The 14,394-nt window shown below is 46.6% G+C and overlaps 2 protein-coding genes across 2 annotated transcripts in view; both read left to right on the top strand.

Moving 5' to 3' along the window:
- The window catches only part of LOC130115761 (F-BAR and double SH3 domains protein 2-like), a 129,890-nt gene extending 116,975 nt beyond the window's left edge, over positions 1–12,915 (top strand). The window contains exons 15-21 of the mRNA XM_056283578.1: positions 3,099–3,233; positions 4,139–4,222; positions 4,388–4,565; positions 5,916–6,139; positions 7,007–7,199; positions 7,450–7,538; positions 9,407–12,915. Coding sequence (XP_056139553.1) covers positions 3,099–3,233; positions 4,139–4,222; positions 4,388–4,565; positions 5,916–6,139; positions 7,007–7,199; positions 7,450–7,538; positions 9,407–9,499 — 996 coding nt within the window. The 3' untranslated portion in view covers positions 9,500–12,915. The remainder of the gene's footprint in view (positions 1–3,098; positions 3,234–4,138; positions 4,223–4,387; positions 4,566–5,915; positions 6,140–7,006; positions 7,200–7,449; positions 7,539–9,406) is intronic.
- Positions 12,916–13,360: 445 nt separating this feature from the next.
- LOC130115276 (NACHT and WD repeat domain-containing protein 2-like) overlaps positions 13,361–14,394 on the top strand; it is a 41,225-nt gene continuing 40,191 nt past the window's right edge. The window contains exons 1-2 of the mRNA XM_056282888.1: positions 13,361–13,433; positions 13,940–14,028. Of these exons, the coding sequence (XP_056138863.1) occupies positions 13,361–13,433; positions 13,940–14,028 (162 nt within the window). The remainder of the gene's footprint in view (positions 13,434–13,939; positions 14,029–14,394) is intronic.

The raw sequence follows: 14,394 nt of genomic DNA on the forward strand, positions 1-14,394 counted from the left end.
GAGAAAATGATTGTAATTTAACAAAAACAGCTAAAAATATACAAATTGTATATTTATTATTTAATTGTATTTTGCTTCATGCTAACCAGTACACTTGAATCAGTGGCTTCAGACACTGAAAACATTACTGACAGTTTTATTATGCCTCCTTGTCCCCTTTGAATGTTGTGGACTCAAACTTAACACTTTCTATGGAATGACCCAAATGCCAGCTAGATGACAAGACTGTGTAACCTACTATGAAATGGCAAGGAAAGTATTAGCTGCTTTTGGTTACAGTCGATTTGAGTTTTGATGGCATCCTAGGGGAAACAGGTTAAAAACATACACAGCTGGCTAGCTATGTCTTACCTTTGCCATTGTGAGGTACAGCCCCCTGCTGTGAGCGTAGCACCGCGATTCTGTAACCCAACCAGCTACAAAGAACTGGTCAGCATCCAGACTTTTGTATGCTTTTAGGTCAGCGCCTGTGTATGGGGACACTCCGTTGGTAACATAGTGGTACAGATCGTGTGGATTGAACTCGGGCAGACTGGACGATTTTGCTAGATCCGTGAACACACCGGTAGGAAGAAGGCACGGGTCTGTAGCTAACCCTGCTATCGCTAGCTAACCCTGCTATCGCTAGCTAACCCTGCTATCGCTAGCTAACCCTGCTATCGCTAGCTAACCCTGCTATCGCTAGCTTCTCCACATATCGCTCTTTGTGCCGTCCTACAAGGTGACTCACTTCACAGGACAACTCCACAACATGACTCAGACTATTGGTAGCCATCACTTAAATTTACACTATAATAGCTACTCATCCGTCGCAATATTGTTTGTTTTTGTTGTTCGCTTTTGAATTTCCCGGTCTATCGCTTACTGCCGTCCGTCATGGCGCAGGCTCCCTCGTCACGTGATAAGTGTGACGCGTCTGCAAAGGGCGAATTAAACGGCACAGCGCTTCCTTCCAGGCCCGCCGTGCTCCTCCCCGCAGTCGTTCGACTTTTCTAACGACTTTTCCTACTCGATACAGAAGTGCCCTTGTCACGACAGGTCTCTGGATAAATCTGCTTTTACTCCACTTTTATCCTCGTCGCCGTTTAATATAGTAAGTCGACAAAGGCGGCCAGGTTTTTTTGTACTTTAGTTGTACTCAACATGACACCGGGGAAACGACTTCGCTCTGCTTCCTCTCTTCCTACTGCTGCATCTTCTTCTTTACACCCAAGCGTCTGCCTTCACAGACCCTCTATTGCCCACTAGTGGATAGCCCGCTTTACTACACTAATAATGAACATTAACACAACGCCACACTAACCAACAAAGAAACAATTAAAAAAAAAAACCAACAATGAAGAAAGAGAAGTAGATCGAAAGGTGGAGCATGAGTTGTGAGGAGACAAGTACAGCGGTCATGTGTTGTGCTGCTTGTCTCTGAGGCTGGGACATGACCTGACGTATCTTGCTGCATCCATGGCGCTGACACTGTTTTCCCCAAGCAGATGCTGCATTTTAGCCTGGTCAGAGAGTGTGTCAAAGTCTTGGAATTTGCATTTAATTTTTGTAAAGAACTGCTGGGATAGGCTCCAGCATCCCCACGACCCTGACAGCACGATAAGTGGTTTGGATAATGGATGGACTTTGTTCTTGAGTCTTGATATGTGCTAAACTGTAGCAGGAAGTGTTGCTGTGTCTCCAGCTGTCTCTGTGGACAGAGTTGACACAGCCTGTCTTCTCTAGGCAGCAGGTCTGCCTGTGTGGGCCAGTCTGCATGGCCAAGCTGTGATCTGTACATAGTTCATGTCTTTCTCACTTTCTGATTAGTCACGCTGGTCACATAGTCTGCCATCTCTCTCTCTCTCTCTCTCTCTCTCTCTCTCTCTCTCTCTCTCTCTCTCTCTATCTCTCTCTCTCTCTCTTTCAGAAATATACGCATACATACCCACCTTTTTTTCTCTGCTGTAGTACAGTTTACTGTGTCAACAGAAATCTGATGACTCAACCGCTATTGGGTACACAATGACTTTGAAATGAATACTCATATACACACACATACACACACACACACACACACACACACACACACACACACACACACACACACACACACACAGAGTATTGTTAGAGCCAGGTCAGGCGGGTTTGCCATGGATCTTTCTACTAGTTTGATCACATGACCCACTTGTAAGCCAGTGATACTGCCATTTGGCAGGAGAGGGACGAGGCAGACCATATGAAACGTTAGTTACCTTTATACCTGTCTCTAAACACAGTCGGTTCAGAAGCAAGCCAGACAAGGATAGACAGACAGAGAGACAGAGAGAGAGTGACTAGCATGCAGATAGGAGACACTGAAGAAGAGCATGATAACAGAAAATAGTAAAAAGGGATACAGGCTACGCTTATGCCAAGACAGAATATCATTCAGAAAAGGTGGTGATTTATGCCTCTTTTACAGCAGATGGACAGATTTAGCTGTAGCTGAAAGAAACCCGGGGAAAGTAGGAGACATCAGCACACTCAGAGGCTTAAACACACGCAGTCAGTAAGACAGGATAGAAAGGAGTAAGCAAAGAGGAAAGACAGAGTGGGAGACACAACCCAGGACCACACTGTAACAGAAAGAGACAAGGGTAAGGTATCACACACCCGGGAACTATTAGGACAGCACCGCGAAGAGCCAACAGGGTTTGAGACAACTTTCTTTTTTCTTTTTTTTTTTTGATATATATCCATTTTTTTTTGCTTTGTGAAAGTTAGGCTTTCTGTCTTGTGCTAAAACCCTAAAACTTCCTGCTAGCGCCAGCTCTCCAATACATGCTGCTTCATGTAGGACATGTTTAAAGGACTTCTGCATGTTTAACGTATGTGAAGAAGGAGAATGGGAGATCTTTTTTCTTTTTCTTTTTTTTTTTGTTCTGAAGCTGGAGAGCTGATATGAGCCATTAGACATGTAGACCTTTTTTTTTCTTGTCTTTTTACTTATCTGAAATAATACCTTTATCTGGCTTTGTGTGTGTGTGTGTGTGTGTGTGTGTGTGTGTGTGTGTGTGTGTGTGTGTGTGTGTGTGTGTGTGTGTGTGTGTGTGTGTGTGTGTGTGTGTGCACTACAGGGCACAGCAGACTTGGATCGTGAGGAATTTGAGGAGTGTGAAGAAAATATGGAGGTGTTTGATGACAGCAGCTCCAGTCCTTCTGGAACCCTCCGCAACTATCCACTCACCTGCAAGGTCCTTTACTCCTACAAGGTACACACACACACACACACACACACACCCATTAACAAAGTTGCACAGGATTAGTACTGTGTATCAGCAAATAAACCCCGGTGGAGTTCTGCCATTGCTTCCCCTAAATGTTTGCCATTTCAAAATCCACAACTGATGATTTAATTTGGTGACGGGGTTTCTGGAAGACGGTGTTTTCTGCGAACTTCAGACAGAGAAATCAGAATAGGAGTTTATACTTTTCAGCAGGACATTGTTGACGCTGGCTTTAAGTGTCGTTGCCATTATTTGCTGGTAGAGGCAGATGTGTGTGTTTAATATGAGTATGTTTTTATAAGGTGGCTCTGCACATCCTACTCTCCTCTCCCTCATTTCCTTTGTGCTGTCCTGAGCCTCTACTCATCTTCCTCTCTCTTTTTGCCACTGCATTTCTGTCTCTCTGTCGCCCCCCCTCAACCCCTACCCCCGCTCTATCAGGGGGGTACTTTGTACAGTTCTGTTTTGATGGACTTGCTTTTTCATTTAGCCTGTTGGTTTTCATTTAACCTTTTATTTTGATAGTCTGAGTTGATTTTATTTTGCCTTCATTTCTCTTTTACTAAAGCGAGTCAGAAGAGGAAATGACGTTACGCTCTTGATATCAGATTAGACTCGGCCCATATAAGATGGAAATAGTCTTCTTTTTTTGCAAGAAGCCCGTTTTTCAATTCAGTGTTTTGTCACTGTCTCCGTCTCTCCCCCATCTCCCTCTCTTCTTCGCCATCTCGTCGTCTGCTCTGTCTGCCACTCTCCGTCTGTCTCGTTTTTAGTCATCTCTATTTGTTTACGCCTGCCTCTTTCTTTATTTTTCTCTAAAAAAATTTTTTTAAAAACACCTTTTTTTCTCTGTGCTGTCCCGTGACTCTGCCTCTCTCTCGCTCTCAAAGGCCTCTCAGCCAGATGAGTTGACCATAGATGAACAGGAGGTGTTGGAGGTCATTGAGGATGGAGACATGGAGGACTGGGTTAAGGTACACACTCACACACACACACACACACACACACACATAGCAGCCACACACACATGCATCACGTTTACAGTTACAACAAGGTTAGTGTCATATTGCCAGCTTTTCTTTCTCACCTTGCCTCTCTTTGTGTGTGTGTGTGTGTGTGTGTGTGTGTATGTCCCACAGGCTCGTAACAAGACAGGACAGGTGGGATATGTCCCAGAGAAATACCTGCAGTTCCCCACATCCAACAGCCTACTGAGCATGCTCCAGTCGCTCGCCGCACTAGACGCTCGGTCGCACACGTCGTCCAACTCCACCGAGCCGGAGCTGCACTCGGGCTGCATCAACGGAGATGCCAACAGTAGGCAACATGCACAGGAAACACACACGCACGTTTACCTTGCAGCACCACCAAGCTACACACCTGCAACGTCAACAGTTCAAGACCCAGGGGGCGCACACACAAAATGATATACACACACAGTGTCTCCCCCGGTGTGAGTCCAAGCTGTGTGCTTACCGGGTAGAAAGTTATCAGCAGGTTTAATGTGCCTCTCTAGCCTTGAACCTTTGTTGGCCTGGACTTTTAACTTACCATTACGTAACAGCTCTCAGGAACCTGACACAAAACAAGAGGGATGACATTGTGATGCAGTTCAAATGCTTCAGTGTGACCCGTAACACTTGCGGTGCTGCCTTTGAGCAAGGCATCTAACCTGTAACTTTCAGTTGCACGGGGACAAAAACTAGAAGAGAAGATGTGTTGCCTAGTTTGAGGTTGGGTGGAAAACTGTAGTTGCCTCGTACTAAGCACGCTGACGCTGTAAAATAATCATAGGCTTCCTCCCTGAGTTAGGCGAAGCTGAAGAATATTTTACTAATAGTAAAAATATTTTACTGATAGTTGATATTAATAACCAAGGGCCAGACTAGAAGCAAAAACAGGACAATTATGACCCACAGCTCACAGTACAAACTACAACTCAACAAAACCTCGGATAACTAAAAGCTTCGTCCCCGGATCTAAGGAAATGGTTCATAAGTTTTCCCCCTCCTGGTTTAAGTTTTTCACTATCTGTTATTTCTTTTACATTGTTGTAAAAAATAGTCGAGCCATCTGCTGTCTGTGTTGGCCACACCGCAACATAACCTGAAAGAATGACAGATTTAGGGTGGAGCAGACAAGAGAACAAGCTCAACAGTCGGAATGGCAGACCAGGACAGCGGAAAGAACAGTCCCACAAAATAACCCAACTTACTTGTTTGTGTGACACCTGTCGTTTACATCTTAGTGGCTGTTTTTCATATTTGCTGCATCTACCGCAAACATTTTGGCGTCATAACACTATAAACGTTAGCACCGTTGCCATTGTGTGAGTCCAAGTTACACACAAACATGTCTGATTGGTTTCAGAGCTGCAGATCATTTTCCCCTGTTTGTTCTTTTTCTCTTGCCTTGCTTATCCATTCTCCAAATGTCCCTCTCTCTCTCTCTAAGTAAAGTATGAGGGTCGTGCGCTGAGGAGCTGTTGTCTCTTAATTATCATGATGTCCCTCCTCAGTCCATCTCTCTCTCTCTCAAGTGGTTTATGAGCTTTCTGGCTGCTGAGGCCAGGCAGAGGAGGAACCACCCTTATGATGATAATTACACCCTCTGGGACTCTCATCACTAACTCTCCAGCTACTCTGCTTCTCTCTCATCCCTTACCAGCGGTGTATGTGCGGGCGTTGTACGACTATGAGGGCCAGGCGGATGAGGAGCTGTCATTCGTGGAGGGGGCGGTCATCCGACTTCTAAGTCGCGACACCCAGACGGACGACGGCTTCTGGGAGGGGGAGCTTAATGGACGGGTGGGAGTGTTCCCTTCTGTGCTGGTAGAGGATCTCACCGAGAATGGGGAGAACAGTGGCGGAGTCGGGTCTACCGATACACAGGTGTGGTCTCACACACTTGTGCGCACACACACACACACACAAAACACACACATGCAGGGTGAAGAAACTTTTTTTTTTTTTACAGTATGCACACAATCACAGATGTGCACACACAATCCCAGACACACAGAGGTAACACACAGGTAGTCTCTCTTCACTTACTCTACTATTTTTGTCCCATCATTCTTTGAGCAGTCCTACTTACAGCAAATAAACAGTCTCGCATTTAGTTCTGTTCCTCCTTTTCTCCCTCTCCTTCCCCCTCCCGTCCTCCTCCCTTCCTCCTCCCTTCCTGCCTGTTGTCTAGTCAATCTCTCAGCAGGGCCAAGGAGACAAACAGTGGATTAGAGCCACGGTGTTCCCACTACCCTGTGATCACATGCTGTACTATAATCACAGAGAGAGCCCTTATCTGTGGCACTGAGAGCTACCCTAATAGCCGATAAACGACAGGAAGGATACAGCCTCTCCCCTCAAATAAGCCTCCTAGACATAACACACAGCCCACTGCCCCTTGCAACTCTTAAGTTGATTATGGGGAAAGTTTGCAAAACCTGTGGAACAAAGTGAAGCGACGCTGTTAGTACTTGTTGCATGCCTGTAGATTTACTAATGAGTCTGAAGCTCTGCATTGTTTTGCAAAGCACATTTCTCTTTATTTGTCTTCTATATCTTTATGCACACAGACACACACAGTCTCATTCTGAGTGCTTTATTGTCACAAATGACACAATATTGCCGACTTGACTAAAAAATAAGGGGAGAGTATGGAGCAAATATGGAGAGTTACCACAGTTAACTCACAAGCCAGTGACCCAACTCCCTTTTCACTTGCTCTTTTTTTGCTCCCCCTCTTTCTCTGTCTAGATCTCTCCATCTCAGAAGATGCCATCCTCTCTGCCGCCCCTTCCCTTATATGACCAGCCTCCTATCAGCCCCTTCACCAGCCCTGAGACTTCCACCCCACCACCCCTACCCCGCTCACCCTCTACTGCACTCAATGGGGAGCACAAGCCTCCATTGCCCGCCTCCTCACACAAGGGACCGTCCGCCACTCACAGTAAGACACACACACCACAACACACACACACTGCTCGCAGTAAGACACTCTGACAAATATTTTACATGTTAATTTAATGGTTGATGATGAAATTGAGAGTGACCATCACTTTAAACAATAATTTGTCTCTCTCACTGTATCTCTCCCCATATCTATGTCTTTGTGTGTGTGTGTGTGTGTGTGTGTGTGTGTGTGTGTGTGTGTGTGTGTGTGTGTGTATGTGTGTGTTTGTGTCTATTTCTCTCCGAAGATCATAGCTCTGGCAGGAGTCCAGTGTCACCAGGCTTTCCCCAGCCACTCCGCTTCACTCCTGATGGAGGCCCTGGCAAGCTACGGCCTGTCAGTATAAAATACATTTATTCGGGGGGGTCCAGGTAGCGTAGCGATCTATTCCATTGCCTACCAACATGGTTGGAATCCCCGTGTTACCTCTGGCTTGGTCGGGTGTCCCTACAGACACAATTGGCCGTATCTGTGGGTGGGAAGCTGGATGTGGGTGTGTGTCCTGGTCGCTGCACTAGTGCCCCCTCTGATTGGTTGGGGTGCCTGTTCGGGGGGGAGGGGAAACTGGGGGGAATAGTGTGATCCTCCCATGCACTACATCCCCCTGGCAAAACTCGTCACTGTCAGGTGAAAGGAAGCGGCTGGCGACTCCATATGTATCAGAGGAGGCATGTGGTAGTCTGCAGCCCTCCCCGGATCAGCAGAGGGGGTTAAGCAGCGACCGGGACGGCTCGGAAGAGTGGGGTAAATTGGCCGGGTACAACTGGGGAGAAAAGGGGGGGGGGTTAAAAAAAGAAAAGAAAATACATTTGTTCATTGCTTTATTGTCAAGGTTACGAGGTCACTAATCAATGTTCTTTCTTAACTTGCAATTTTTGCTTTGTGTAGCTGAGGAACAGAAGAGGACTTCAAAATTTAATTACAAATCAGTATTTTTATTTTCTCTCTCGGGAGAGAGTAGCACTAACAATCTGATAAACAACCCTGGGGTCATGATTCAAAGCACTCCCATTTCCTTTTATAAGGCTGGATTTAACAGTGTTGTCCCTGATAGAGTAAATTTCAGGCAAGGCTGCCTTGGTTTTCCTTGGCGATATGAGGTTAAACAGATCAGAAGCCTTCTCTATGTTTAGTAGAGTACGTAACTCTGATACCCATGATTTCATCTCAAAATGCGTTCTGCAATTCCTGCAATCCAGGGATAAGGTTGTCAGCGTTTCCCCTAGATTTTTTTTCTTGGGCAGGGTGGTAGGTAACCTTAGCTCTTCCCCTGGAGCAGTGGGCCTACCCGCCAAGACGATGGTAGGGGGAACACTAGGTCATTTTCCACCAGCGGAACTACCCGAACCTTTTAGGGGGGCCGGCAGCTTTGCTCGTGTTTCCACTAGAGGAACTACCCCAGACCGGAACTCTGACTGGGACTTTTACGGGAACGTCTGTAGTCCCTGCTGTGGGGTAGGTACTTCTGAGCAGCCCTGAAAACCTGCTGGGTGGGGCTCGATGCTGATAGGTTGAACATCGGAAGCAACCGGCCTACTTCTTCGGTGTTCAACAAGCGCCGTTTTTATAAGCCAGCAACCAACCTGTGTGGTAGCAAGCACTAACACTAGAGAATTCCGATCAAGCGAGAAATCAGCCGAAAAATGGACAAGCGAGGAGGTGCAGGCTTTGCTGGCTTACTACACCACCAACGAGGTTCAGCTGGGGTTCGAGTCCTCGAGGAGAAACGAGAAGATTTACCTCGACATTTCTCGCCACCTGGATGGGCTCGGGATACATCACACAGCCAAGCAGTAACGGGAGAAAATAAAGCAGTGCCGGGAGAAAATAAAAAAGCTACATGTTGATCTGTTGTTGTCGTGGGCACCAGGGCGCGCTGTAATTACATCGCGGTGAAAGCTGTTGCAAAATGTTGACGTCAACTCATGAGCCCGGTGGTTCCTACATCGCTATGGAAACACGACACTCGAGAGGGCCGACTACGGGGTAGTTCCACTTGTGGTTCGCGCCAGCCTGGGAGTTCGTGTAGTTCTTCCTGTTGGAAATCGCCTCCTGTTTTTGCAGATGAAAACTCCTCTCTTAACTCTTAAGAATGCACCTGATGATATAAGGTGTCTTGTAGAAGAAAATTATAGCTCTGAACCAGTCTTTGTTGTCTCTAACATGCTGCTGCTGTTACAGAGTATCTTCCTCTACCCCTGCAGGTACGTGCTGCCCCACCTCCCCCTAAGCAGCACCCCCGCAGACTCCAAGAGAAGAGTGATAAGACCGAGGAGGTGGAGATTACACTGGTCTGACAGACGAGCAGGTGGGCAGACAGACGGAATCACGGAGGACGGACGGACGGACATACCCGCCGGGGAGCTGAACTGCAAACTAAAGTGGACTAAATGATCCGAGTACAGCTCATTTCACCCCTCATCCTAAGGCTGAGGGGTGGTGCAGGGAGAAAGCAGGGGAGGTAGACGGGACAGTGGCAGCATATCCAAATTTCAAAGTCTCCACATTAGCCTCCCCAAGAAATGGAAGAATTCAGCAGTAGCCACCCTCCTCCTCATCCCCGGTTCTTCCCACCTTGCCTTAAAACATCACCTCGTGACAGCTATATCAAGTAAAGGAATCCAGCCAGATGACGTCCGTGAGGATGATGAAGAGGAGGTAGAAAAAGATATTTTGGGGCGGGGACGGGTGTGAGAAGAGGGCAGCGCTGCACAATAACCTGGGCTTTAGCCTTTTCTTCTTCTTTTTTTTATCTTAACCTGTCAAGCTTGCAAAAGATATTTTAAGACAAACTACTAGCCCATCATACTGTCAGCTAACTGCTGCTTCCAAGAACCTTTACACATGGCTGTCAATATCTATCTGACTTGCTTCAAGAAACGTTCAGGAGACATGACAGGAAAGACGCTCGATAAGGCTGGATTGGGGAAAGAAAAAAAAAACTTGCCCAACGAGTCATTTTTCAGAGTGACGTTGAGGTTTTATTAAGGGGAGGGAGAAAGCGGGTGGTGTACGGGATGGCCCTTTTTTGCCATATATAGTCCGATCATCATATACGTACTCAGTGTGTATTAGTACAGTACATTACTGTCGTCATAGGAATGTTCCAGAGTTATGCGCAGCATTTCATATAGCCTAACCCAGTTGAATGGAATACCTGTTTGATATGTAGTGGAAAATGTATCCTCGTCTTGATCTTGAAAGGGCATTGTAAATATCATTAGGAGGTGTCGAGGGAAGACAGGAGGAAGGGGAAGAGAGAGTGGAAGAACGAGCGAGGGAAAGAAGAAAAAACGGAGGCTGGATCCTCCCTGAACATTCTGCTCTGTCTTTACCACTCTTGCCATCTCTCCACACACTCACACTCACACTCTCTCTCTCTCTCTCTCTCTCTCTCTCTCTCTCTCTCTCTCTCTCTCTCTCTCTCTCTCTCTCTCTCTCTCTCTCTCTCTCTCTCTCTCTCTCTCTCTCTCTCTCTCTCTCTCTCTCTCTCTCTCTCTCTCTCTCTCTCTGCCTTTTTCTTCAACGATCCACTCTTTTCATCGGCAGTCTGTGTGTAACAATCAGACATACATGGCATTACAGGTAACATTACACCTGCTGACACACACACATCACTATCTCTTCTCTGCGCTTGTCCCTGCGTGGCCTGGCGGGTGTGACTATCACTAATATTTAGTTCTGAAAGAGATCGGCACCGTAGGAGGGACCCTGACGCCGAGACACGGAGACAGTTCACAGGGTTTCGAATCTCGCCGGCGATTAAACCGAGCGACTTCAAGGGTGGCGACGTTTCGTCTGGACCGGTGCGGACACCGGAATCGGACAGGGGTCGGAGTCTTCGGTGTTCGGATGAAACGCAGAATGAAGGGATGGATTTTGTCGTTTGACGTTTATCTTATCTAATCAGGTCTACTTTCTTTTTGCTTAGTTCCGTTACAGAGCTTACCCTCACTTAGCTGGTCTCCCCCTGATGTCCTGTCAGGCGAGACACAGCGTATAGCCACGTGGTCATGCAGCATATTCAGTCTGATATCGGTTCTACCTTTTCCATCCTGTTTTATGTTCGAACCCTCCGTTGTGACAAAAAAAAATGAAACCTGTATACAAGATTAAATTGTACTTCAACCGTCATTACCACGTTTTCAATTGTGCAAAATGGGCCACTGTAGCAAAAGGCGTACAACACGAGGCCAATCCAGATGTTTCTTTTTATGCTCGTTTGTTGTCGTTTGGTTAATTTTTTTTGTTTTTTTTTTTTTTTTTTGTTACGTTGTTCAGAGTAAATCTAATTCCTCTCCAGACGTCACTCAAGCCTTTTGAAAATCCCTGCCCAAAGGGCAATGTAGCACTTTTAATTATTTTTACCCTGCTGGAAAGTAACAGTGTATCCTCTTGAGACTAAACCCTCTAATTATGATTGATAGAAGCGACTCTTTCTGGGCAGCGCTTGGCAATATGATTGATCCAGAAACGATCACAGCAGTTCAACTCATCGTTATACTTCGGAGGATCCTCTTTGTTTCAGTGTGACTGATGACGTAATGTTTTGTTGTCTCTCTTCTGATGAGAAGGAGAGAGGAAGGTGGACGGTGTAACTTGTTATTTTCCTTTTACATAAAAAGACAAAAAAAAAAGGTCTGATGTTTTGAATGAAGACGTGACGAGTGTGTATTTTGATCTTAGCGAAGGGCACGGCTGTCTCTGTGTGTGTGTGTGTGTCTGGGAATGCCTGGTAGAGGAGCGAGAGGAGGCTATTGGGTCCGAGGCCGGGTTCGACTCGTCTCTCTAACTGGTGTCGTGTGGCCGGCGTGGGGAGGAGCTGCCCTCCACAGTCATTAGTATATCTAAGGTCAGATGTCAGTGTTTCTTCCCTGCCTCTTGCTGAGGGGGAACCGAGTTATGAACAAGTGTCGTACTGAGACAAGCGGTGCCAGTGGGTGCAGAGGACCCGGGGCGGTTTGCAGCCTCACTTCTGAGTGAATCCGATGCAGTGCGCGTGGCACGTTTTGCACCGTGGCCACGCCAAATGCAACAAAGCGTGCTGGGTTGACTTCACAAGTTGCAGGGGTTGCGCGACGGCGCTTAGTTATCGGGGGCTAGCGTGACTTTTTGCAGTGTGGACGGTGGATATGTGGACAGCGGGCTCTCCTTGATCTCTCTGAGATCTTATTTATAATGTTTTTCAAACTTGTTTTGAAGTTTATGGTTTACAGCAGTGTCCTACAGTACTTCCCCTCCCCCCCACCACTGAGCTGTTCACAGCCCAATCCCAAGCAGTCAAATACCCTTTTATACCCTCCCGTCATCAGCCCATTCTCCGCCTGCCAAGATACGACTCCGTAATGTCCCCCTTCTTTTCAACAGCCCCTTCAGTTCGGTGATTTTTTTAGCCCTGTTTTTGTATGCATACATATATATGTATATATGTATATGTGTGTGTGTATATGTATATATATGTATATATATATATATATATACATATATACATATATATGTATGCACTATTTCATCCTTAAGTTTGGAGAAGTTGCACAGCTGCTATTATGAATAATGCGGTGGGAAACTGGCCTTCTCTCTCTCTTCACAGACTGTTGCCATGGTGACAATAATGAAAACAGGTGCAAAAGTCTTTCTGCATATTATTGTTGGCTGTGAAAAACTAAGTTTGTATTTATTGTGTACAAATGTTAATTAATAAAATAATTGATGAAAAGCTGTCTTACGGCTTTGTCTTTGTGTGTGTGTGTGTGTGTGTGTGTGTGTTTTTTGTTTTTTGGTTTTTTTTGTGTAGTTTCCTTCAGTGAAAAGTGGGTGTGATCATGTTCACACGCAGCCCACAGTAAACCACCCAAGGCCTGAGTTTCCTGGCTGGAGCCGGGGGGGGGGGAGGAGGGGGCAGACACACCAACAGCACAGAGGGGGAACAAGCAGCTCTCCTCAGCGTGACATCTTAACTTTTTGGTTATCTTACGTTGATGAAATGTTCATTATGGGTGCAGAGGGCCGGTCTGCAGCTTGCTCACCAGTTTGCCAAGTGAAGCTGAGGTAAGAAGTGGGGGAGGTGGTGGTGGGCTTCTTAGCGGTGTGGATGTGGAGTCTTGTTTCCCTTGAGAACCACGTAAGACGGATTAGACTCGAGCTCCAGAGGGGGACGGATGGACGGGTCTCCGCCGGGTCTCGGCCGCAGATCTTCCTGCGTGAAAGTCTATCTGAGCTCCAACCCAGAAGGTAGGAGACTTACGATCACGGACATAGTGAAGCTGGTCCAGGTGCGACCCTCACCGCGCTTTTTGCATCGCTGTCTTGAACCATACGAGAGGTGCAGTGTATGACGTGCTTGTGTGTGTATGTATATATATATATATATATATATATATATATATATCACGTGTGTGTGTGTGTCACACACACACACACTGTAGGTATACACTTGCATATACACACATCTGTAGTATATAGATATATATATACGTGTGTGTTCTCGTGTGTGTATGTGTTCTCACGTGTGTGTGTATATGTGTATGTTCTCGCGCGCGCGCGCATATGTTTGTTCTCACGTGTGTGTATGTGCGTGCGTGCGTGTGTGTTCTCACGTGTGCGTGTGTATGCGTGTCCTCACGTGTGTGTACGTGTTCTTACATGTGTGCGTGTGTGTGTGTGTTCTCACGTGTGTGCGTGTGTGTGTTCTTGCGTGTGTGTGCGTGTGGGTGTGTGTGCGTGTGTGTACTGTGTAGATTCTGCGGTGGAGCGCAGGGCTCTGAGAGAGACGGTGTTCCCCAGACTCCGGGAGCATTGCAGACACACGCTGGGAGTGGATGTCAGGGTGAGTCTGCCCCCCCCCCCCCCTCCCCTCCTCCCTCCCTCCGTCTCTCCCCCCTGACAGCTCTCTTCGTTCCGGTAACTGTTGATTTCTAAACCACAAGCCGAGCAGAAACACAGAGAGAAATGATGGTGATTATAAAGGTGGAGACGTCACGCTGATTCAGCTTTTACATTCTTCCTGCCCCTTGCTGCCATCATAATGAACTGTCTCTCCATTGCAAACTGGATGACAGTATGAAATATGACACTTATCTGTGTTGTCCTGATTATTAACTGCCGTCAAAAGCAGGTAGGGTAAGGATCCTGCTAGCTCAGATGTCATAACAACTTCACGTAGACCAGTGTTATCTTGGTTTAAAGTACATGT

Source organism: Lampris incognitus, chromosome 7, assembly GCF_029633865.1.
Source record: "Lampris incognitus isolate fLamInc1 chromosome 7, fLamInc1.hap2, whole genome shotgun sequence".
In the NCBI taxonomy this organism is placed as follows: Eukaryota; Metazoa; Chordata; class Actinopteri; order Lampriformes; family Lampridae; genus Lampris; species Lampris incognitus.